This window comes from Sebastes umbrosus, chromosome 3, assembly GCF_015220745.1.
Source record: "Sebastes umbrosus isolate fSebUmb1 chromosome 3, fSebUmb1.pri, whole genome shotgun sequence".
Lineage (NCBI taxonomy): Eukaryota > Metazoa > Chordata > Actinopteri > Perciformes > Sebastidae > Sebastes > Sebastes umbrosus.
The window spans coordinates 26326351-26351211 of NC_051271.1; the positions used below are offsets into that span (position 1 = coordinate 26326351).

The 24861-nt window shown below is 39.2% G+C and overlaps 1 protein-coding gene across 1 annotated transcript; it reads left to right on the forward strand.

The window, feature by feature from the left end:
- Window positions 1–2970: 2970 nt before the first annotated feature.
- Window positions 2971–23674, forward strand: nup133 (nucleoporin 133). Its single transcript, XM_037765553.1, has 26 exons — window positions 2971–3085; window positions 3124–3362; window positions 5063–5178; window positions 5322–5425; window positions 5726–5959; window positions 6159–6329; window positions 7582–7737; window positions 8462–8532; window positions 9713–9860; window positions 10637–10787; window positions 12295–12449; window positions 12669–12760; window positions 13783–13946; window positions 14634–14728; window positions 15894–16118; window positions 16204–16326; window positions 17235–17334; window positions 17740–18003; window positions 18955–19088; window positions 20360–20518; window positions 21278–21413; window positions 21700–21818; window positions 22639–22719; window positions 22817–22881; window positions 23180–23268; window positions 23424–23674. Exons 2-26 carry the CDS (start codon window positions 3217–3219, stop codon window positions 23558–23560), a joined length of 3435 nt encoding a protein of 1144 aa, XP_037621481.1. The 5' UTR covers window positions 2971–3085; window positions 3124–3216; the 3' UTR covers window positions 23561–23674.
- The last annotated feature ends 1187 nt before the right edge of the window (window positions 23675–24861 follow it).

Below are 24861 nucleotides of genomic sequence, written 5' to 3' on the forward strand. Positions count from 1 at the left end.
CTAGCGTCTAGTTTGGCACACCCTCAAACAAAGCTAGTTAGAGCGGAGCTGGAGCGGAGTCTGAAGAGTTTGGTTCGGTTGACTAATCACAACAGACTGGGCCAGCTGACCAATCAGAGCAGACTGGGATTTTTTTGGGGGGGTGAAGCGTGTTTTGAACATCAAAGCATGTAAAAGTAGTAAAACCACAGTGTAGAAATGCTCTGTTACAAGTAAAAGTCCTGCATTCAAATTTTTACGTGAGTAGAAGTACTAGCAGCAAAATTAAAATACAAAAAGTAAAAGTAGTCATTATGCAGAATGACCCATTTCAGAATCATATATATAATATTACGGGATTATTATTAGCGATGCATTAATGTGTTTATCAGTTTAATGTTGCAGCTGGTAAAGGTGGGGCTCATTTTAATTATTTTATATACTGCTGGGTAGTTTAACCTGTAATAATACATCATCATTTATTAGTTGATTATATTTTGTATTATAATCTGAACCTGCAAAGGAATTAAATCAAATAAATATAGTGGAGTAAAACATGCACCATATTTCCCTCTAAAATGTAGTGGAGTAGAAGTATAAAGAAGCATAAAATGGAAATACTCAAGTAAAGTATTTACTGTACTTAAGTACAGTACTTGAATACATGTACTCAGTTGCATTCCACCACTATTATATGGAATGACATTCATTCGTTATTGTTTTCTTAAGTTGCAGCTGGGTTTGTTTTGATAAAGCAGATGATAATAGAACATAAAAAGGAAAATAATCTTTATGCAGGAGGATCAGTGTAAAAACTGTGTAGATTACAGATTATAGAGAGGGTGCAGGTTCTGTTTCGGAAGAATGAAAGAATGAAGACTGAACTGGAAAAACTCGAAAAACTGGATCTGAAACATTTCACAGCTGTTGTTAAGAGTGAGATGGAAAAACACCAGAGGTAACTTGTTGATGTTGGATGGAAAATTCTTTCTCAGTTGACAATTTATTTACAACCAGGTTTTACTAATGACATCAACGATGCCTCTGTAGAGCCGATGGTATTCAGACATTGTTCATTTTTTACACCTGTGCTTTTCCTACTGTGACATGTGAAAACATCTTGTAGGAAAAAGGCTTGTTGTGTACAGTGACCTCCCAGTATCTATACAGCACACACAGTCAATACACATGGAAGCTTCATTGTATTTTGATTAGAGTTCAAGTTCTTTTCTGTCATATTCACATGCAGTTACAGTGAAGCAGTCGTTAGTAATGACATTCTTAGATCTTAGGCTCCCGCCAACAATGCTCATTAAACATGAATAAAACAGTCACGTATGCCGAGGTCCAATCTAATTTAGAATCAAAGACATAAAATAGTGCCACAGCTAAAATATAGGACTATAATATACAATATAAAATAAAATATAATACTGTGGAAGACTGGTGCACCGACATCAACAATAACAGACATCAATAACAAAACACAACATTACTATAGACCTATTCACTGCAGGTTGTGCAGTAATGTAGTAAATGTATGTGATATACATGTAATGAGAACAGGTTGTAGACAGTTATGCACACAAATATACTGTGAAGGACAAAAAGCTTGTAAGCAGGTAGTCAAATTAATATATATATATACCGTACAGGTATAAACAGGAAGTAAAATAAATATATATTCTGTGATATGTAAAGGTATAAACAGGTAGTAAAATAAATATACATCATTCTGTGTTTTTGCAGGTATATAGAGGTAGTAAAATAAATATATAATGTGTGATGTGTACAGGTATCAGTTGATAATACTGTACATACACAGTGATATGTACACACACATACACACACACACACATACATATATATATATATATATATTTATATATATACACTACACAGGTTTTACACTGATCCTCCTGCATAAAGATTATTTTAATTTTTATGTTCTATTATCATCTGCTTTATCAAAACAAACTCTACGGTGACCGTCTCTCGGCTGCAACATCAAGAAAACAATGACGAATGAATATCATGCCATGCAACAGTGGTGGAATGCAACTAAGTACTTTTACTCAAATACTTTACTTGAGTATTTCCATTTTATGTTTCTTTATACTTCTACTCCACTACATTTCAGAGGGAAATATAGTGTATGTTTTACTCCACTACATTTATTTGATTTAGTTCCTTTGCAGGTTCAGATTATAAATACAAAATATAATCTTTTGTGACAGGGAGGGGGGTTATAATTTTAGAGGAAAATTTAATTTTAAAAAGCATTGTGTTCGTACAAAAAAGAAGAGTATGTGTATTTCAGTCTGTGGGGTGGATTTGTGGAATGGGTTAGGTGATGGGTTGAAGGGGAGCACAAATATAAATCAATTTAAAAAGCTATACAAGAAAGATATTTTTGGGAGGTATATGGTTGAAGAAGAGTTGTGTTAAAGGTTGGTTATATACTTTTTAACTCCGGATGTATTTGTGGGTTGTAAATAAACTTGGGATGCTGTTCATATATTCAACTTAGGATGTAAATAAATCTGGGATAGTTTTTATATTATATTATATTATCATTCTATGATATATGAGTTAATAGAGGAGAAGTGAGAAAGGGGTAGGGTAATATAAGTTTTTCTTCTACCTACTCCTTTTCGGACACTATAACTCTTTTTTTGTTTGTTATTATTTTGTATCTGTTTTTATTTATTATATGTTCGAAATAAAGTCTTTCATTCATTCATTCATTCATAATCAACTAATAAATGATGATGTATTATTATAGGTTAAGATAACCAGCAGTATATAAAGTAATTAAAATGAGCCCCACCTTTACCAGCTGCAACATTAAACACATTAACACATTAATGCATCATTAATATATATATACACACACACACACACACACACACACACAGTATAAACTGTATATTCACACAATGTAAGTCTCTTAATGACCTGTGGAGGGCAGCAGTCCGCTGTTGCTGCGTCTAGTCTGCCGCTGATACAACTGAAGAAGAAGAACGTTGATGATGCATATTTGAAGCGCCTGCACCGCGCGCTGTTTGGAGCTCGAGAGAAGTCTCCGGTGAGGTTGAGGTTGACGGTGTTGATGTGCTGATCTCGTGTTGATGTGCTGATCTCGTGCTGATGTGCTGATCGCGTGCTGATCTCGTGTTCACGGTTACATTAGTACACATTTCTCTCCTGTTGAGCAGTCCGGGCAGCACAGCAGGCATGTTTACCCCCCGCGCCGCCCCGAGCTCCGGCCGCCGGCAGCAGGGCCGGTCCACCGGGAGGAAGATCGTCTCCGGGGCAAGCACCGGGACCGGGACCGGAACGGGGCTGCTGTTCTCCCCGAGGAGGACCCCGCTGTCCGCCAGGTGAGGAGGACACTCTACACTCTGGTAGAGAGGTAACCCAGCTGCTGCTCTCTGTGTGTGTGTGTGTGTGTGTGTGTGTGCTGCACTACAGCTTCACTCTGGTGTTATTCTCTATTTCAGCTTCACTTTCTCATCTTTAATGTTTTTATTACTGTTTTAATTATGTCTTAATGTTCTTGAATGTTTATGTAAAGCACTTTGAATTGCCCTGTTGCTGAAATGTGCTCTACAAATAAAGATGCCTTGCCTATATACTCACCTGCTGGTTTATTAGACCCACTTAACTCAAACTAATGAGTCAAATACAATAATCCTGCAGTAAACCCTACTCCTACATGAAGGTTATAATGTTCAGCTTTTAGAAAGGTGTTGATATATATATATATATATATAGTTACCTGTATGATCATGTTGGAGGATGTAGTTTGTGTTGCTCTTGAGTTGTAATGCTTTAGGTTTCTGTTTTTTTTGTTCACCCCATTTATATTAATGAGGGTAAATAGACTAAATACTAGATACACCTCTTAACTCTCTGAGACCCACAGTAGAGCCTTTTATAGGGGGCTACAGATAGCAGGTCAGCAGTAGATGTCACATAGAATTGGTGTACATCATCTGAAAGCTGGGAACCTGAAGATTAATTTGAGATGTACTGTGCGTTAAGCTGTTTTAGTTATTAATCTGAAATAAACATTAATTAATTAATTACTTAAAATAAATTGTAAAAGTGTATTAGGGTTTAGAACATTATGATGGAAGGAAGTATATGGTGACCATTCCCATGCTCTGTTATGTCTCACAAGTTGGTTTTGCAAGAATTGCATTTTTCGGTGATTGGATGGTGAGCACTTCTGTTGTGTAAACAGCTCAGAAACCCACTTATTGTCCATCTACCTAGAAAAGCCAACCGTCCTCTGAATCCTCTAGGTCGTAAGTTTGTGGCTGTAAAGTTTCATGAGGCTGTGATTATCCTAGAGGTCACCACAGGTCATTTTATACACTGAGGTCAAATTTTAAAGAATTGTCACACCTCAATGAAATGGCTACTATGGGGACTAACATCATCACACATGAATACAGTTGGGCTCATTGGATCCACAAGAGTCTCAGCTTTACAGTCATACCCAGTTTATGTAATTCCAAGACTGTTTAGGGACCCCAGTATGCAGAAATATTCAAACACACCGTTTTAGAATTGGCGAAAATAACACATTTGTACTTTGTGTAAAGAACTGCATGTTTTTTTGTCCCAAACTGCATGTGATTATCATAAAGTGGGCATGTCTGTAAAGGGGAGACTCGTGGGTACCCATAGAACCCATTTTCATTCACATATCTTGAGGTCAGAAGTCAAGGGACCCTTTTGAAAACAGCCTTGTCAGTTTTTTCCTCGCCAAAATTTAGCCCAACTTTGGAGTGTTATTTAGCCCACTTCCCTACAAGCTAACATGACCTGGTTGGTACCAATGGATTCTTTAGGTTTTCATATGATATCTGTACCTTCACTCTTCATGTAGCTCTAAAATTGACCCGGCTACAGCCTCTGAAAGACCGTAAAGTCGTTCGGGAATGCGAGTCTCAGAGGGTTAATATAGTGCATTACAATTCAAGAGCACCAAAGTAGTTGCAGCTCAATACTATTCAGCTGATGATCCTGAACATGTGTCCAATCTGTTTAACTCTAAATCTCTCTCCATTAGGGGAACACCCACCAGAGTACAGACCCATGCAGCTGCAGATTCAATCAACTATGATGTGCAAACCTTCGGCTCGTCGCTGCCTGTCAAAGTGATGGAGGCGCTGACGATGGCTGATGGTAAAGAAAACCTCGTCTCTGTTAGGGAAATTACGTTTTTGAAGTGTTGATGTCCTTTTCTGTCTGTCAGGGTTTGTTAAAAGTACTGCATCCTGCTCCATTATTGCCACTGAACAATTCTGTGTGTGGGTTGGTCCCTCTAGTTGATGACCAGATCTCAGTGAAGGTGAATGAGAGCGGTTGGGCCTGGATGGTTTGTGGAGAGAGACTGATCATCTGGAAGATCTGCCAGACTGCCGTGGCCAAGGTACAGTTACAAATCCAGAAACTAAAAGCTGCAAAGTAGCAAAACAAGGACGAACTTTCCAGTCTAGAGATTTAATCATATGATGAAAATGAAATTTTGCAAAGAATCCTCCAACTAAAGTTTGAAGTTTCAGGACAGTTCCTACAGGGCCACCGTCACAAGAATTATTCATATGTTTAACACTAATAATAATTATATAATTTACAGCCTAATCTATTGAAAATGATTGTTAGTTGTAGCCCTAGAGGATTCACAATTCAAGTCTTAAATTCCACCAACTCTCTGTGTGTTTTCCTGCAGCTGTCAGTGTGTAAGGAGCTGCAGTTGCCCAGCAGTGAGTACAACAACTCAGCCGACCTCGTGGCCGTGTCGTCCGCAGCTCCTCTGGAGACAGCCCCCGTTCAGTCCATCTCTGTCCTGGCGGTGGCTGCGGAGGGAACGGCTCGCTTGTGGCCGAGCCTGGCCCAGGAGGGCAACTACACAGAGACAGACGTGGACCTGGGAGATCTCTGTAACTTTGTTGTTGCTGTCAATGTAAGTAAATCTTCAATAAATCTAATTTACTTTGATGTCTTTGCAGCCAAAACCTCTAACCATACTCTGATACAGCAGCTACTAGTGAATTCCATATCGCAAGCCCCTTTTTTTATTCACTGGGAACTCAAACAAACCAAACAGAAAGACTTGTAGTTGTTTTTCTGTTTTTATTTCTGTCTTTTCTTTCCCCTCTCAGGGTGGAAGCTTCGTCTTATCCTCAATGAAGAGTCGGCTGTTGAGAGCGAGTGTAGATTCCTCGGGGAAGCTGCAGTACCGAGACCTAGTGCAGGGTCAGGGCATGCTCTCCGGCATCGGACGCCGTGTCTCCAGCCTGTTCGGCATGCTCTCCCCGCCAGCCAACGACACAGTGAGTAGTGCCAACTGATTTGACTGTAAAGACAAAACGTGGAGTTCAGTGGGTGGTGGTCAGTAGGGCTGCACCCACCCCTAAAGGTAGATAATTTGAATAAACGTCATGTTATCAGTTGAAGCATCAGTTGGCTCAATTCCTATAAACATCCCTGAAGTGATAAAGTGTAAGGGGTGTTGTAAGAGCCAATTATACACATATTTATATTTGGTGAAATTGTTTATGTTGGCATGACATATTGCAGAAGTTCTAGTTTGTACAACAGTTTTTGTATAGTATAAATAGCCACCATGTAGGTTTATGATGTTTACCATTTTCTTGTTATAGTGCTAAAATAGACATTTTATTATTTACGACAGTATATACTGTAGTGCTGTATGGGAGTTTTAGTGCGCATAGTAAAGGGAGGTTTTTGGAAGATGCTGTGAAGTCTGCATAGCTGTGGATCCCAACAAGTTTTTGACCGCGTATATATATATATATAGCGGATTATAGCATACTGATCGATATATCGATTCAACAATCCAATATCATCGATGCAAAGTGAAAACATCGATACATATCATCTTTAAGATAAGCCTATATTTCGAAATTCCCATGTCATGTCTGCGTCCCCATTTCCATCCAAACGCAATCCCTTCTTACAGAGACCAGTAATAAAATTGTCAAATCATATTTTAGTTGTTTTTTGTGAGTTTATATAAATGTAACTGATTGTGTTAAATGTGATATCGTCTCATATCGATCGCAGTCTCCTGAATTGGATTGAACTGAACCGAAATCGTATCGTGGCAGATTTTGTGATGTCAGCAAATATCGTATTGTTGTCCAAAGAATCGATAAATGTTAGTTGTAGGTGTGTTCACTGGTAAGATGACGACTAGTTACCTCCACCACAGATGTTGTGTTTTGCGGTGTTGTCACGATACTGACATTTCTAACTGCGATATAAAACCTTGAAAAATATTGACATGACACAAAATTGTTGTGCAGCATTTGCAGTACAGAATAGTCTCCTACTTTGTGCTAATATAAACTATAACATATCAATACGATGCAAATCCAAAATATACATAAAAAAATATAAACAGATAACAGTATGATCATAGATCCCCTTAATAACCTACAAACAGTTTGAGAGGAAATCTCAGCTTTAGTTCCAGTTGAAGTATTTCATTTTACACATTCTTGTGTTCGGATGGTGATCGACTCCAACCTGACAACCTGTTTTTTTGTTTTTCTGCTGCAGCTCCACAGTGTGCTGTGGGTGGGCGGAGCCAGCTGCCTCTACACGCTGACCAGCTCCAGTCTGAGTAAATGGGAGGTGGACGACAGCTGGGAGCACCAGATCCTCAGCTGGGACGCCCAGAGAGCTCTGACCGAGAGCATCGCCGACGCCATCTGGGTCAGTACGAGGATCCACGCCAACATATATACTGTATATCAGTGTCAGCCTGTCATACAGGCAGGAATATTCAGATCCTTTACTTAAGTAAAAGTACTAATACCACACTGTGAAAATATTCTGTGACAGGTAAAAGTCCTGCATTGAAAATGTTACTTCTATAAATGTATGTAAATGTATTCAGGAAAATGTACTTAAAGCCTTAAAAGTAGAACTACTAAATGCAGAAACATGGCCCATTAGTTTATATAGTATATCTAGTGATATACTATATAAACACATGTTTATATATTATTACTCATGCATTAATGTTTAAGCAGTTTATTATATAGGGCTGCAACAAATAATTATCTTCATTATGAATGAATTATTTACTCCATTAATCAATTTGGTTTGTGACACCTTCAAATGTCTTGTTTTATCCGACCGACATCTGAACCTCAAAATTATTTCATTTATCCATCCTATCATTTAAGACGAAGAAAAGCCGCACATTTGAGAAGCTGAAACCATCGAATGTTTCAGGCATTTTTACACTTAACATTTTTTATATGATTAATCAGTTATCAAAACAGTTGTAGATTATTTTTTTGATAACCGACTAATCGTTTAAACTCAAATCTCAGATCCTGTTTGGTAGTTAAATTTTTTTACAATGCATAATTTTAAAGGTTCTTTATATGTTTCATATGTAAAACATTTCTCAACATTTCTCTCTTTCCAGGGGTCAGAGAGCAACTTTGAGGAGCTGAAGGAGGGAGCGAATGTGACGTACCTGGATATGAAGCTCAGCCAGTGAGTGTGTTCATCTGTGTGTGTGTGTGTACCAAGCTGAAAAATTAAGCCAACACGGCTGTTTGTATGTCGGGCAGGTGAACATTATGACCATGACCACCCGCTGCTTCGCTAGCTCTGTGTGACTAGAATGCTTTTGCCCTTCAGGCCTGGATCTATAATCTCCTTCTGTTTTAGTAACATGTGATCCCCTTGGAATATTTAACATTTTCAATCCATCTTTTCTGCAGTTGGTGCAGTTTACTGCACAACAACGTCTTGTCATCTCTGCTTTGCAGCTTGGCTCTGCTAGACATACTGTGCTTTCTGCCCCCTAGTTGCACGCGCATCTCTGTAATGATGTTGCACAGAAATCTGCCTATAGACCCTCCATGTTAAAGTACCCAACTTCACAGCAGAAATAAACATATTTACAGCCTGGTACAAAATACGGTTTTGGTTTCTGTAGCTAATTTCCCCGTTCATGACAACTGTATTGTAATTATATTAAGGCTTAAAGTTCTGCATAATTGAGGGCCTGGTCGCTTTGAGTGACAGGTGGGTGCCGTACCAGGTTGCTAACTGCTAGCTATCTGCTCTGCTGCGTCACCCGGCCCGCCTCAGCTCCACCGATGATCCACCTCTTTGCCCATTTTTGGATTAAGGCTGTGTCGTCACTGTTAAGATGGCAATGGCCGGAGCCACCCACTTTGAGCTGCACAACAAAACCTATGGGTGACGTCTCAGAGACCATATATATACACGACATATTTGATATGCCATGTACATGCATATTTCAGAATAAAAGGTTTTAAATTGTCATATTATAAGCTTATACTGTGTGTGTATATATATATGTATGTATATACATATACATACATATATATATAGCATATTTTAATTTTAGATTGTAAATTTCTGTCACTAAAGGGAGGATCCTGGTATCCAGAAAGAAGTAGTCTGTGTGAGTCTTGTGTACTGACTTGAAGGAGTATTTCTGAGAGGGAGAATTAACATACTGGTAGCTGCAACATGTGAGGTCCACAGGGAACCTTTGATCACAAGCAGTTTTTTCATTTACTACCACCATCATACAAGATTTCTGGGTACCAATATTGAGTATTCTTTCAGATATATCCAAGGAAAATACTGAGTATATCTGAGGCCGTACTGAGCCGGACTCTGTGCTGTGTGTTTTCAGAGTTGGCCTGGTGGTTTTGGCTGCAGCCTGGCACCCGTCGGACACTCCCTGCCTGGCTTACTTCTGCCTGGTCACCCTGCAGGACAACGGAGCCGCCATCTCCGACCAGTTCACAGTGGAAGTCACCAAGTACAACCCTCCATTCCAGGTCAGTCCTGATCCTGATACTGCAGGGGTGGATTCAGATTGTCTTTGTCAAAGGGTTCAGAGACTTTTTTACTGGATGTATTACAAAAAGACATATTTTTCTCCGTATATCTGGTGTCTATCCATACAGCTAGTTCTGGTTTAAATGAGGTTTTTAGATATCCACCTCTTAGACTTCTGCCTCTACTCGAATGAAATGGAGATGAAAATTTAGAACTACTTTCTAACAAAGAAATAGTCCCTGTGAAAACAGAAAAGTGTTCTGTGCATTATCCAGAGCAGTGGATGTCAAAGTCTGACACTGTGGAACCTCTCCTCAGACTTACATCGCTGCTGTAGCTCTGTATCACACTACATTCTAAGCCAGCCCACGTTTTAGTGGTCCAATCAAATGCAAAGGATTTGATTTAAATTCCTCTTGTAACTGTACGCCGCACAAATATTCTGTTTCATTAGGACATTAACGGTCATGTCTAGAGGGTAACCCGCAAATATCTGGCAAAAACTCTCAGGAGACTCTGTGCCCGACGACCTGTCCTAACCTTAACCATCTCACGAGAGTTTCCCAACTCGTGGGTTACCTTCTAGACATGACCGACTTTAAGGCTTACTTCATGTCATCCGGGCAGCCACTGGTGTGAATTTATGAGTGTATGTTGCAGAGATTTTAAACTTCCTTGAGAGGATGATTTTGGGTTCACTGTTTGCCCAAGTTTTATTTTAGAAGATGCACACTTAATTTTGCATACACCTTTTCTCAATGTCTTGTTTTGTCAGAGTGAGGAGGCCCTACAGACTACACGGCTGGCATTGCCACGCTCCCCCGGCTCCACCGCCTTCCTGTATAACGAGGAGATGGTGTTTGCTTGCTCCACGGGAACCAGAAGGGGAGGACTACCTGATGAGAAAATCAGCTTCAACACACCTGGTGAGAAAAGAAAGTGTGGCTTTCTAAAGACAAATGCAAGCTGGCTTCATCCTTTGCTCCAGAGCATTTTCACAATCAGATTAGTATAATAATACTGGGTGAGATTTTATAGAATGGAGAGTGATGGAATTACAGTTAAATGATCCTTAAGAGGCCAGTTAATAAATATTTTACAAGTATTTACAACCAAAGGAGCATAATAAAATAATGAGTGAATAATAAAAAAAAAGAACAAGTGCACAACTATGACAAAAAAAAATCAATAAAATAGCTTTAGTGGAAAGAATTCAACTGGAAATGTAAAAAAACAAACTTATTGTTTCAAAATATGACAAAAGTAAAACAAACTTGGGCTCCTTGGTTGGATATCACACACATTTTTGGGATTGTACAAAAAGTCATACTGGGAATTATATTATGAGAGTAATCATTTATGGAGCTGATGTAAAGAGAAGGGCTTACTTGCTGCATTTCCTTTTATTGGTGGCCAAAAAAGAAATGACTCTTTGCTCAAACCAGCCACACTACATCGATGGCAAGACAGGTGTAAAGACAGACAACCTGTGGGCTCCTGTACTTATTTTACATTACCAAAGTGTTAAGGTGCTGTACTGATTGAATTGTGAATTTGGCTGAATCTTCTACAGAGATATACAAAACAGAAATTTTGAACCTGTCAATTTTTTTTAAATCATTAATTCACAATCATAATTTTTTTTAGGAAAAGCCATACTTTTATTCAGCACCTTTCTGAAAACTCTGTGGATGTATTATTTACAAAAAAATATATTCGTCTAAATTAAATTTTATCAAGACATGTAAGGTATTTTTATTCTATGTATTTTATTTTTTGGGAGATTCCTCTCTATGTGTATGCACATGATGTCATGATTTGTATTGTTTTATGTTTGCCCAACTGTGAATAGTTCTTAATTTTTTAAAAGTTCCTGACAAAGCAGCTGTTTATAATTCAAATGTACATAATAACCATTTTGTTAAAAAAAATATTAAATAGTTTTAGCATTTAAAAATTTAGATTTAACATCAGAAAGAGTGTTTTGTTTACTGATCATGAAGAACATACTGTAAGGGAAAAACCGTGGTTCCACCAGCCGCCATCTGACATTGCTCCTAAAGTAGTGTAATTATGATAAGGATGACCTCTGAGTTAGGCGAATGGTGTTACCACGATTTTGCACTCGGTGGCTCACGCTACTGAAGTCTTGGACAGGGAGAAGTGAGCGGAGGAATATTCAGTTGGTTGCAATCTGCAACCACCCCACTAGATGCTGCAAAATCCTACACACTGGACCTTTTAAAGCAATGTAATTATTTATATGAATTTCTTTTTGTTTATGTTTAAACTTAAAAAAATAGCAAGACAACATGTCAGATCAAATGGTCCCACGACAGAAATGGATAATAATAACAAACCACATAATGAAGAAACAAAAAAATGTCTCTGAATGTCTCATGATGATGTTTCCTTCTGCGTCTGTCTGTCCAGGTGATGGTGTTCGTGGAGGAGGCTGTTGCGCCAACCTGCCCGTGTTTTTCTCCCAGAACAGCGGCCTGGTGGCGGTGGTGGCCCGGGAGAGCGCCTCTATCCTGCCGGAGACGATGGAGGACTCGCTGTGCTCCTCGCTAGCTGCAGCCCCAGAGGTAAAACTACATGGGAAAAAGGCTGTAGACTAATAGAAGAGTATTGAATTATGCAATTCATGATAATTATTTTTACCACTTTAGTAAGACTTTCATTGGAAATCCAGTTAGGAAATGTAAAAGAAATAAAGAAAATGTTCTGAACCATATGATTATGCATTTGATTTTGACTGAATTTAAAATGCATTTCTAATTGAAATTGAGATTCTTGTGTTTAAGGTTTCAGCCATGGAGACTCCAACCAGATCAGAGCCTGTAGCTCAGGAGGACAAAACCAAACTCCTGAAGGCGGCTTTCCTGCAGTTCTGCCGGTACGTCAATAAATAACTCGTAAATCCCTGTTAAAGAAACAAAATCTTTTATTGGTGGTTTGGGAAATGGAAAGAGTTGGCTGCTGGTTTCACACAATACTTTCTGGTTTCATCATCTGAATCGTATCATTCAGTACCTGCAGAGGATCAGTGTTGTTAGTGACATTCTGGGTTTAATCAAGTGCTTAAATTATTACCAAATCATTTCATTTATCAAGTAAAAACCTCACACATGCTGGTTAAAGCTTCACAAATAAGCTATTCATCATGTAGGCAGAGACTTGGCTGTTTGGAAGTGAACATTTTATATTTTTGAAAATCTTTTGTTGAGTTTGGAGTTCAGTTTTATTAAATATTAAATAATGTAATGTTTTTAAAGGCTTATATCAATAGTTGCCCTGAAAGGCCCTGAAAGGCAAGCAAGAACTTTTTTTCTGATGATCCATTTTCTAAGTCTGATCTAAATTATTTTCTCTCCTGTGTTTATGACTTAGGAACAGGTGAAAAAAATGTTTTGCCAGGATAATCTTTATAAGTTCCTTTTCTTTTCTGTGACACAGGTGGAAACATTTTTTTGTTTGTGTTTGTAATACTTATTTCGACCACCAGAGTGCAACACCACTAAATAGGAGTAAGCATTCAGGTTTTCTTCCAGGTATTAATTTCTCTGATGAGAAAAATCTGCATACATTTTTTTTTTCAGTTGTTTTCACACAAGACAAAAGTTGCTTAGAAAAATTAGCCAGAATTTTTTTTCAACCTGTTTCACAGAAAAAAAAAAGGAACTTGGAAAGATTATCCTGGCAAAACTTCTTCTTAAGTCATAAACACAGGAGAGAAAATAATTTAGATCAGACTTAGAAAATGGATCATCAGAAAAAAGAAATTCTCGCTTGCCTTTCAGGGCTTCCGTATTTTTAGTCTGAAGCAGCAGCAGCATTATTTAGGATTTATAATATAAGGATTTAGTCCCTGTGATGCTGTAAATAAAAAAATAATCTTTCTCTACATTCCTCTGCCAGTAATGATCTGGTGGGAGCTCAGACGGTCACAGACGAGCTCTTCCCCGCTGACGGTGACGGGGAGGAGGGCGCCGAGCTGGACGGCTTGGTGACTCGAATCAACCTGGACCTGGTGGACGATTACCCGGCCTCCGACCCCCGCTGGGCAGAGTCTGTCCCCGACGGTGAGGAGGGGAACGATCCCTGTGTCCCTCAGCTATAAATTCCTTGTCTTTCCTCAGTCTTACTCGTGGTCATGTCTAGAAGTTAACTCACAATTTGGGAAACTCTCGGAAATATTTAAGTTACGGCATTGATCTTGAAAGTTAAGTTAAGGTTAGGATAGGTCATCGCGCTGTGAGTCTCGGGAGAGTTTTTCCACGTTTTTGCAATTTTTGGGTTACCTTCTAGACACAACCCGTAGGCTGCATTCACACCAGATCAGGCTCTGCAGTGATTCGCCGCAGGGTTGTGCTGCGGCGTGGAGAGTCACTTTAATGGCCTATTAACTGCGACGATTAACGTCTTTTGTCTTACCTCATGGCTGGGTCGTACAGTTCTGGACCGAAAGTTATGTGAGTGGCCACTGCAGCGTGCCATCAGGTTGCATTTCTCCAAAAGTTGCTATTTCTACTACCCGCAGCCCGATCACATATAGTCCATATTCTGTTTTTCGTTTTCCTAACTTCACTGGTAAATCACTTTTAAAAAAACAGTTTATGATCACTGCAGAAAGGTAAATAATATAACAGTAGTAATTAGAATAATGTCTAAAGGATGTTTTTAATTCCAGAAAGAACAAAGAATAAAATGCACAAAAATAGCAATTATATCAATAACAGTTTCCATTTCTGTTTCTGTTCTTCTTCCAGAGAGCGCCGGCTTTCCTCTCACCTCCCTCATCATCCTCCACCAGCTGGAGGACAAGATGAAGGCCCATGGCTGCTTCGTGGACTTCCTGCTCCAGGTACACACACACACACACACACACACACACACATACAAATACAACTGGAACACCTTAAATTTGTTAAATTATGGTGCACAGAGCTTGTGTAGTGGCCTTACAACAAATCCAGCCTGCGTTATTTAAAGTGGCAGTAGGCAGTATATTTTTGTCATGATTTGTTTGCCCAGCTGTGAATGGTTCTTCCTTTTTTTTAAAGTTCCTGACAAAGCAACTGTTTATAATTCAAATGTACATAATAAACATTTTGTTAAAAAGAAATATAAAATAGTTTTAGCATTTTAACCTTTAGATTTAGAAGTCACAAAGATTGTTTTGTATGTAGGATTTAGGAGGATCTATTAGCAGAAATGTAATATAATATTCATAACTATCTTTTCATTAGTGTATAAGCCCCTGAAACTAAGAATTGTTGTGTTTTCCTTAGCTTAGAATGAGTCCTTCATATCTACATAGGGAGCAGGTCCTGCCATGCTGCTCCGCCATGTTTCTACAGTAGCCCAGAACGGACAAACCAAACACTGGCTCTAAAGAAAACCTTTCGCTTTTTTACGTTCCCTGAAAGCCACTGTAGTTCTCCGACACGCTTGTGAAACTGTAATGTGAGCCGCAGAGTGCAAAATTGTGGTACCGTCAGTCGCCATCTGACTTCTGTTGCCCCTAGAGTAGTGTTATTATGGTAAGGTTTGCCTCTGAGCGAGGCGAACGGTGTTACCACAGTTTTGCACTCGGTGGCTCACGTTACCGTAGTCTTGGAAAGGGAGGAGTGAGCGGAGGGATATTCAGTTGATTGCAATCTGCAACTACACCACTAGATGCTGACAAATCATATCATTGGCAAATATTCCATAATAACCTTTCAGCATAATGAGTCATTGGTATCAGACAGTAGAAATATGGATAATGTCATATAACCTTAATCCCTATGTCACTATTTTTAATTTAGGAATTGCTTTTTAAAAATAATTCTTATCTGCCACAGTCAACATTTTAATTTTTGTATTTGGCAGATGGCCGGTGCTAATTTCATTCCGTGTTCTTGACAGACAAACCTGAAAATTGATTGCCTTTGGTAGAAATAGAGATCTGAGGCGCAGGCTGGGTTTAGAAAAAACACAAAAGTAGAATCATCTATGAATTGATCTTCACCGTCCTCCCCCGTCAGGTGGGTCTGCTGGACCGGCTCGGCCAGGTGAAGTTGCGTTCGTCTCCCATGGCGACACGCCTGCTGCTGTGCGAACACGCCGAGAAGCTTCAGGCAGCGATGGTGCTGAAGAACCACCACACCAAACATGGCGAGCTGGTGAACCGGGCCATCAGCATCGCGCTGCAGAGGAACAACGCCACCATGCCGCCCAGCCTCACTGCTGCTGACGTCTTCTTCAGAGAGGTTTGTGTCTGATGGCGTTCTGCTGTGATGACCAGGTGGTGTAGAGAAGCTGAATTAAATCAGTTTGTTTCTGGTGCACCCACAGGTGTCTCAGATCTCCTCAGTGTTTGATTGTCTGCTGGACGAGGAGGAGCGGAGTCTGAAGGAGAACCCGGTCGACTCGGTGCAGTGGGCCGAAGCGGTTCTCACCGTCAACAACGTCATCAAGGTAAACGCATTCCTCGTACATAGATAGATATTTGTAACACTTTGTTAATGGTTAATAACTGGGTTGTAAACAATGTATAAACATTATTTGGATGGCCATTATAAAGTTGTAACTGATGATTATAATACCTTGTTAAATGGTTAATAAATACTACTAAAGCATTTATAAACAACGTTTGGATAGATAGTTAATACTTTGTCAATGGTTAATAATTGGTTTCTGGTCCGTCTATCTATGTGATGTTTATAGATGTTTTACAAACAATTTTTTAAAAGTTTCTGAATCATTTGGTAATAAATACTTAATAAAGTATATAAATGTTATAACATGTGCAACAATAAACTGGTAATACTTTACTAATATAATTAGAATATAATTGTTATCGTCTCTTATCCGCTATGATACAATATAAAATTAATAAACTAATTATTTCATATTACACAAACTTATGATAAAATAACAAAAAGAATAGCATTATTAATAATTACTTAACATTATTAATTATCATTTAATTGTTTGTTAACAGTAAAATAACCATTAACTAAGTTTAATTATCAATTTACCATTTGATTAAATGATGGTTATTAGAAAGTGTTACCCAGTGGCTAATAATTGTTGAAGAAATCTTAATGGAAAAAACTGACACATATCTTGAGACTACGAGAAGCTCAACTGGGATAAAAATGGAGGGAAATTTACTTTTAACAAGAATCAAAATGGCGATGTAATGAAGGTGTAAGTAAATTAAGACTGTATAAATGTGAATGTACCTCCCCAACAGTTTTTGTTTTGCTTTTTGTTGTAACTGTCATTATTTAATGTTGCAAATGTTTTGCCAATGAATATCTAAATGAAAAAAAAATACCATTAATTGTACTGTGTGTGTGTGTGTGTGTGTGTGTGTTTAGGACATGCTTCAGGCTGCTGGTCAGTACAGGGAGACGAAGGCCTTCATGTACAGAGCTTCTGAAAACGCTGCTGCAGAGCCCGAGTACATCCCATGGACAGGTACATCTTTAATTCTTCATTCTCCTACTAGCAGCTTCAGGTCGCTGCAGCCTGACGGCATGTTGCACACATGGGAGAAGTTTGCCTTCATGGCTTTTCTGCCAGAAATCTCCTCAGGTTTAGGCAACAAACCTACTTGGTAGGTTTAGAAAAAGAGCATGGTTTGAGTTAAAGTAAACCCTTTCTGGCTGAAAGACTGGAAGGCAAATTTCTCCCATGTGCGCATGATGCGGGGAAAACTGACGGGAAAACTTCCCAATTAGAATCAGTTATATTTACCAAGTATGTACATACATACAAGGAATTTGACTCTGAAGGAAAGTGAAGACTGTTTTTAGCTTAAGTGCTTTTTGGAGTAGAATAACGTATTAACCCCTTCTCTCCTCCTGATCTTCTCTCCTCCAGCGTCAGGAGGTGTTGGCGGTGTTCGCAACGTCATCTCCCGCCAGCATGAGATCATCCTGCGCTCGGTGTACCCGCACGCCGACTCAGAGCTGCGCAGCGCCCTTTGCGAGCAGCTGGTGGCGCTGTTGGACATCTACCTGGGCGGCTACGTGGCCCAGCTGACCTCCCTGCAGCAGCAGAGGCCCCCGGGGGCCCAACAGGAGCGCTACAACAGCCTGGAGATGGAGTACAGTCAGCGCCGCACTGAGCTGCTGACCCCGCTGTGTAAGTGGAGGATAAACCGTACTGAGAGTCTAATGATGGAATAAGATTCTAATCATAGACTGGCTTGTATGGCCAGTACTGACGGCGATATTTAAAAGTTTAAAGCATTTAATAACACTGTGTTCTGGTGGTTTGATGCTGTATAACCACAATATTAACGGTTAGATTTCAGCCAGGGATCTTTGTTGCAGGAGGCTAAATGACGCTACAAAGTTAGGCTAAATTTTGGCGAGGAAAAACTGGCATGGCCATCTGACCTCTGACCTCAAGATATGTGAATGAAAATGGGTTCTATGGGTACCCACCAGTTTCCCCCTTACAGACATGCCCACTTTATGATAATCACATGCAGTTTTTTGAATGCAGTATAAATGTGTTATTTTTGCCTATTCTAAAATGGTGTATTTGAATATTTCTGCATACTGAGGTCCCTAAACAGTCTTGAATTTACATAAATTGGGTGTCACTGTAAAGCTGAGACTCTTGTGTGATGATGGTTGTCCCTATAGTAGCCATTTCATTGTAGTGAGACCATTTGTTTGAAATTTGACCTCACTGTATAAAATGACCTGTGGTGACCTCTAGGATAATCACAGCCTCATGAAACTTTACAGCCACAAACTAGAGACCTAGAGCATTCAGAGGATGGATGGCTTTACTATGTGGATTGACAATAAGGGGGTTTCTGGGCCGTTTCCAGAACAGAAGCACTCCCCATCCAATCACTGAAAAATGCAATTCTTACAGAAATCTCCAAATGTCAAAGTCACAGCATGTTTTTTTCTCTGGTGTTCCTCAAGGTCTTAATGTGTTATTTTGGAGGGATTATTGATAATTTTTATCAATTCTCGAGTGGTAAAAAAATGGTTAAATTTAGCACCAAATCTGTGAACAAATGCTATCAACCCAAAAAAATTGCTGTTGTCACTGTGAAGTTGTTGTGTGTTGCAGTGGAGCTGGGTCAGTACCAGTGGGTGGCAGCGCTGGCTGAGAAGTACTGTGACTTCGACATCCTGGTTCAGATGTGTGAGCAGACCGACAACCAGAGCCGCCTGCAGCACTACATGACCAAGTTCGCAGACCAGGTACGCAGAGAACAAGAAACACTAAGGGACCCCTTTGAGAAAGAATTTGTTAGCATGTTAAAGGTGCTCTGTGGAGTTTTTGATCATTAGAAGTGCTGTGGAGCAATGTCGTAATGAATGGGTCCTTGTTTTGTTGGAATATCACACTCTACTAACACACTCACTGAATGTACCAACAGTGTGTTGATATTTTACTGGAACAAAACGAAACAATGTGCCAGCAAAAGGCAATAATCAATAATGCTAGCTGATGTAAACAATGCAGGTCTACAAATGTTTTTTTAAGTAAATCAATTGAACATATTTGTTAGGCCGTAATGATACACACAATATGCTTTAGTCAACACTGAACGAAAACATAATTTTGAACTTCACAGGGTTTAAAGAGTAACTTTATTTTTCACCCTGGACCCTATTTTCTCATGTTTTTGTGTCTAACTGACTAATAGTGACAACAATTTCTGAAACTGTTCCAGTATTGAGGGAGAACGCTGTAGACAGCTGCTGCTCACAGACTATAATATGGTGCTGTTGGGGCAAGCTGGTACCGTCATTTACGTCCACTTAAAGTGCTCGTTTTTGCTTTGACAAACTCTGATTGTTATGTGTTGCCTTGTTTTGTCCACAACTCAAAGATATTCAGTTTACTGTCATAGAGTAAAAGAAAACTGAAAATGTTCATATTTTAGAAGCTGGAATCAGAGATCTTTTTTTTCTTAACAAAATATTTAAACTGATTAGTCGATTATCAAAATAGTTGGCAATTAATTCAATTATTTTTTTCATTGCAGCTTTACATTATTATGCTATTAAATTATCATTATTGCATAAAATGGTCTTAAAATTACAATGATACCGTTTATCATATTTTTTTTGAGACAATATATCGTCCAACTAAAGAAGTTATCATGACAGGCCTACTCATGCTACACCTCCCGTGTAGATATGGTGTGAATTTTGAAGTGTTGGCCTTCAGCTTCAGGTCCTGCGTCGTCTGATGAAACTTGGTACTGACAAGTTTGAGATGTCCTAAAATGGAAGCGTCCCCTGTTCAGTGCTTTATTTTAGTTATTTTAATTAGTTTTATCTTTAAAGGGTGAGTAAACCAGAAAGGTTTATCTTACAAAACTATTTGCAAGAGTACATTTGGAATTACATAAAAATCACGTGTAACTGTCACAGTTTAACTTTAATTTTTTACCCGGCGGAGCTTTCTCATGCAGCCGCTAAATCAACTTCCTCTTTGTCCCACGTGTCACTTCCTGCCACAGAACTTTGCTGACTTCCTGTTCCGCTGGTACATGGAGAAGGGGAAGAGGGGGAAGCTGCTGTCCCAGCCGGCCGCTCAGCACCAGCAGCTGGCCAGCTTCCTGCAGTCCCACCAGCACCTGAGCTGGCTGCACCACATCCACGTCCACGACTACCGCAGTGTACGACACACACACACACACACACAGTGACGCACACACAAAGCTTGTTTCATGCTTTAGTACAAAACCACAACCATCCTTCCTCCCTCTTTTACACTTCCTCAATAACTGATGATCTCAGATGGCTTCTTTCCTTATATTTGTTTCCTTATTACTTCCGTCCCTCGACCCTCTCTTCCCTCTTTCCTCCCTATACCTTTGTTTTTTCTTTAATTCCTTTTTATCCTATCTTTCTCCTTCCTTCCTTCCTTCCTTCCTTCCTTCCTTCCTTCCTTCCTTCCTATATCTTCTTTCCTCCCTTTTACTTTTGTTTCTTACTTCCTTTCTTCTGTCATTTCTTCTTTCTCCTCTATCCATCTGCATCATTCCATGTTTTTGAGTAACTTTGGGTTGTAATAAGCATTAGTCATTAATTTTGTAATATTTCATAGTCTGATGATTTGACCAAACATGATACATTAACCAGTAATGACAATAACATAAAATAGTATTATCCCTGCTTCATTAATATCTCCTACATAATTCAGTGTTGACAAATATCTGAAACTAAGCAAATTTTCAGACTGCACAGCTGTTCCATGTAGTTCTTAGTATGATGCTGTGGCTGACGTGATCTTATTGAGTCTTTTATATGTGTTACATGTCTTGTTTTATATGTTATGTTTGGTTGTGTGTGGACAGGAAGAGTATCTGCCAACTTAGGGGCAGCTAATGGGGATCCAAATAAAGAATAATAAAGAATGTCTCGTGTCCCTGCAGGCCAACAGGACGCTCTACAGCCAGGCCAACATGGAGACACGTTACTTTGTGAAGAAGAAGACGCTGCTGGCTCTCAGTAAGCTGACGGTGCTCGCATCCAACCTGCCAGAGGATGAACTCAACAAACAAGTCGACGGTAAAAAGCATGAGCTTGTTATCACTACACTGGAGGCTTGTTACTTACATACTCAACTTAAAACTTACAAAATACTCCTGTGTGAGGTGGAAATCTGTGTTTTCATTACTTGACAACAGAATCAGGATCGGACATTTTTACTTTTTGATCCAGATGGAAACTGAAAACAACTTTTAGCAGCTTTTCTACTTTTCTTACTGATGACAAACAATCAGAACGTCACATAATAGACAGTGTGGTGTTCAGTGTAAGTAGACTCAACGCTGCCATTTATCGGTCCAATCAGACATCGTGGAGCAGGAGCGCTTCCTGCTGCATCAGGAGACTCTGCCCCGACAGCTGCTGGAGGAGAAGCAGCAGAACCCCGACACCATGCCTCTGCTCAGCGCTCACAACCTCATACAGGTAAAAATTCTTGGTGATTTGGGTGAACGAAACTTCAAACTAGATCAACACATTCCGGTCATTAGACAGAGTCGCTTAGACCTTGACACACACCTCCCTTGTCGCTAAAAGTTGCAGATTGATTGATGGATGGATGTCATGATATTATTGGTTGAAATTGGTTACTACTAGCTTACGTAAGCACAAATTACCAATACATTTTTCACCGAATACAAGAAGAAAGAAAAGAAATACTGCAATATTTTAATTAAACCTTCAAAAGTTCTCACTTTTATAAGCTAAAAGAAAACATCATGAGTGAGTTTTTAAATTTATCCACGAGATGTAACTACAAATGTCGGTTTAACTATGTATTGTATCAAACTACATGCATTTACTGTTCATACTCTTACTTTAGATGAATACAGAAGTTGATTAATACAGAATACTGTTTTCATCACATCTGCTTTAGATGCCACATTTTGCCATCGTGACCATTAGATAGATTAATTTAAAACATATAACAAATAAAAGGATAATAAAGAAAGAATAACCAATAAAATGAACAGTAAACATATACAGAAAATTCTAAATAAAAACTACTAGTTTACGTAAGCACTTCATCTTTTATTTCATCTTGACTTTAAAGCCACAATAACAGAAGCACAAACAATCATGTTTCTGAAGAAGAAATCTATTGGGTTTACTTTTAATCCCTTAAACTGAAGAAGGAAACACGTTTTCCTGAAACCAGATTACTGCCATAAGTGAGGAATGATGATGTTAACATGCTCACAGTAACTTCACAGCCTCGGCTCACCTCAGTGTTTCCTCCTCTCAGCTGTACATCTGCGATGACAACAGGCGAGCCAACGAGTATGACTTCAAAAAGGCTCTGGATCTGCTGGAGTACATCGACGAGGTAACCTCCTGATTTATTCGTCTGTTTGGGGTTCGACTAGTCGGGTCTTGACGGCAGTTAAAAGCCAATTTGTGGATTTTCTGTGTTTTTATTGCAGGAGGAAGCTGAGGACATCGACTCGCTGAAGTGTGAGATCTTCGGCAAAGCCCTCAGGAGAGACGAGTAAGATCCACCTGTCATGTTTTTGTTTGTATAGACGTTCAATTAAGAGACTGAAGATTTGCCTAAATTTGCCTAAAAACAAACTCTGTGCATGATATCATTAAATTCATTTTAGAGCCTTTTGCAGATGAAAGTAAACATATAACATATATGAAGAGCAAAAGTTGAAAAGAAAAAAAACAAGTGGGAGGAAATACAATGAAACACTGATTTATAAACATGTGAAGTCACAGTGCCATCACAGATGTTATTGATAAGTTCTACATGCTGTTTGACTTTGATGCTGCTTGTCTCCCAGCTGGTCCTCCGCTGACGCGACTGACGACCCTCTGGAAGCCGCCAAGGACAGCATCTTCGTCAAGATCCTCCTCAAACTCATCCAGGAAGGTGAGAAACATTCATGAAGCTGCATTCAGAAAGTCTTATCTGGATTGTCATCTAATCCAGATGTGTCCATGTATTAAAGCGTGTACTTTCAAATATAATAATTATAAATTAACTCCCTATTTTCCCCAAATGACAAATGACTCTTTATTTTCCAGGAGTTCCTCTGCAGACGTACCTGCCTGACGTTAAAGAGCTGCTGGAGCTGGACGAGCTGAGCAGTCTGAAATCAAAACCTTATTTTGAATTTGTGCTTCGAGCCAATTATGAACATTACCTAGAAGCCCAGATGTGACTGATCACCTCCCAGTAACACCCACTACTGCACTTCAGCTTCCCTTTGCGTTCTAATAATTTTCAAGGTTTGTTTGAATTTTGCTCTTTTCTAAATAAATGTGTTATTTCTGTAGCTGGACTGCAGTATTATTATTTTTTTCACTAGAGCATGGTTCAGTATCGTTTTATAGAGATAGCTGGTAGTAAGGCTATTCCTCAAAGCCACACAAAGATTTCCACAGAAAAAATATCTGGATTTCATCTTCAGTTTGTTCTGTTGTCATTTACTGACATCTAGTGACGTTTCTGAAGCACTGTTTAAAACAACAATAGACACAAAATGTACAAATGTGGCAAAGGATTGTTAGTGTAAAACAATGATCCAAATAGTAATGGATATTAAACAAATATATATAACCTCAGAAGAGAAGCTATTAATGGCAAGTCAAATAAGACCGATCCTACAATCCAGCGTGTCAGAGAAGAAACTAGTCACATAATTTGATTTTGAATTGAGTTGGGAAAGCAGTCTTATCAAGTCTTGAGCTCCAATAAGATCTGGAACACTGAATCTGAATCCAGTATTGAATCCAAATCCTTTTAAATCCCTTCAAAGTGCTATTTTCCATTCAAGTCCTTCTAGAAATGTTTTCCAATGTGTCCTGACGTAGGTTTGTGCATGATGATGTTGCTACATATATATACATATATCCTTATCTATTGTCCGTGTATTACCTACAGTAACTTAGATGGCGGTCGGCATGATCCCAGTTTGGAGAAGCAGACAGAAGTACCAGCAGGAAGCTAAGCAATATACTGCTGTGGACATCACTTTAGTTTGGATCCGAAAGTTGCACTAACAAAAACAAACTAACCGATCGATGCAGCTGTAGACCTACAACTCTTGTGTTCTGCGATGTAAAATTATTGTTTTGTGAACGTAGTCTGGTGGCTTTAAAGGCAGCGATATAACGACTTCAGTTCCCCGTCAGAAAGGGCTGTCTGACGGCGAGGTAAAGCAGTGAAAATATTCTAAATATAGCGTGCATTTAAACGACGATATTGATTTGTTAGTTTTTTGTAGTTTTCCTTCTGCTCCCATCTACAGCCGCTTTACCTCACTGTCAGACAGCCCTTTCCGACAGGGAACTGAAGCCACTATATCGCTTTATTCAAAGCCACCAGACTGCATTGACCAAAACAGTAATTTTACCTCTCAGAACACGGGAGTATACATGCAACCCTGTTTCAAAAACATCCAAACTAACCCTTTCAGTTATTTCCAAACTTTGCACAGCTAACGTTGACTCAGCTAGCGGT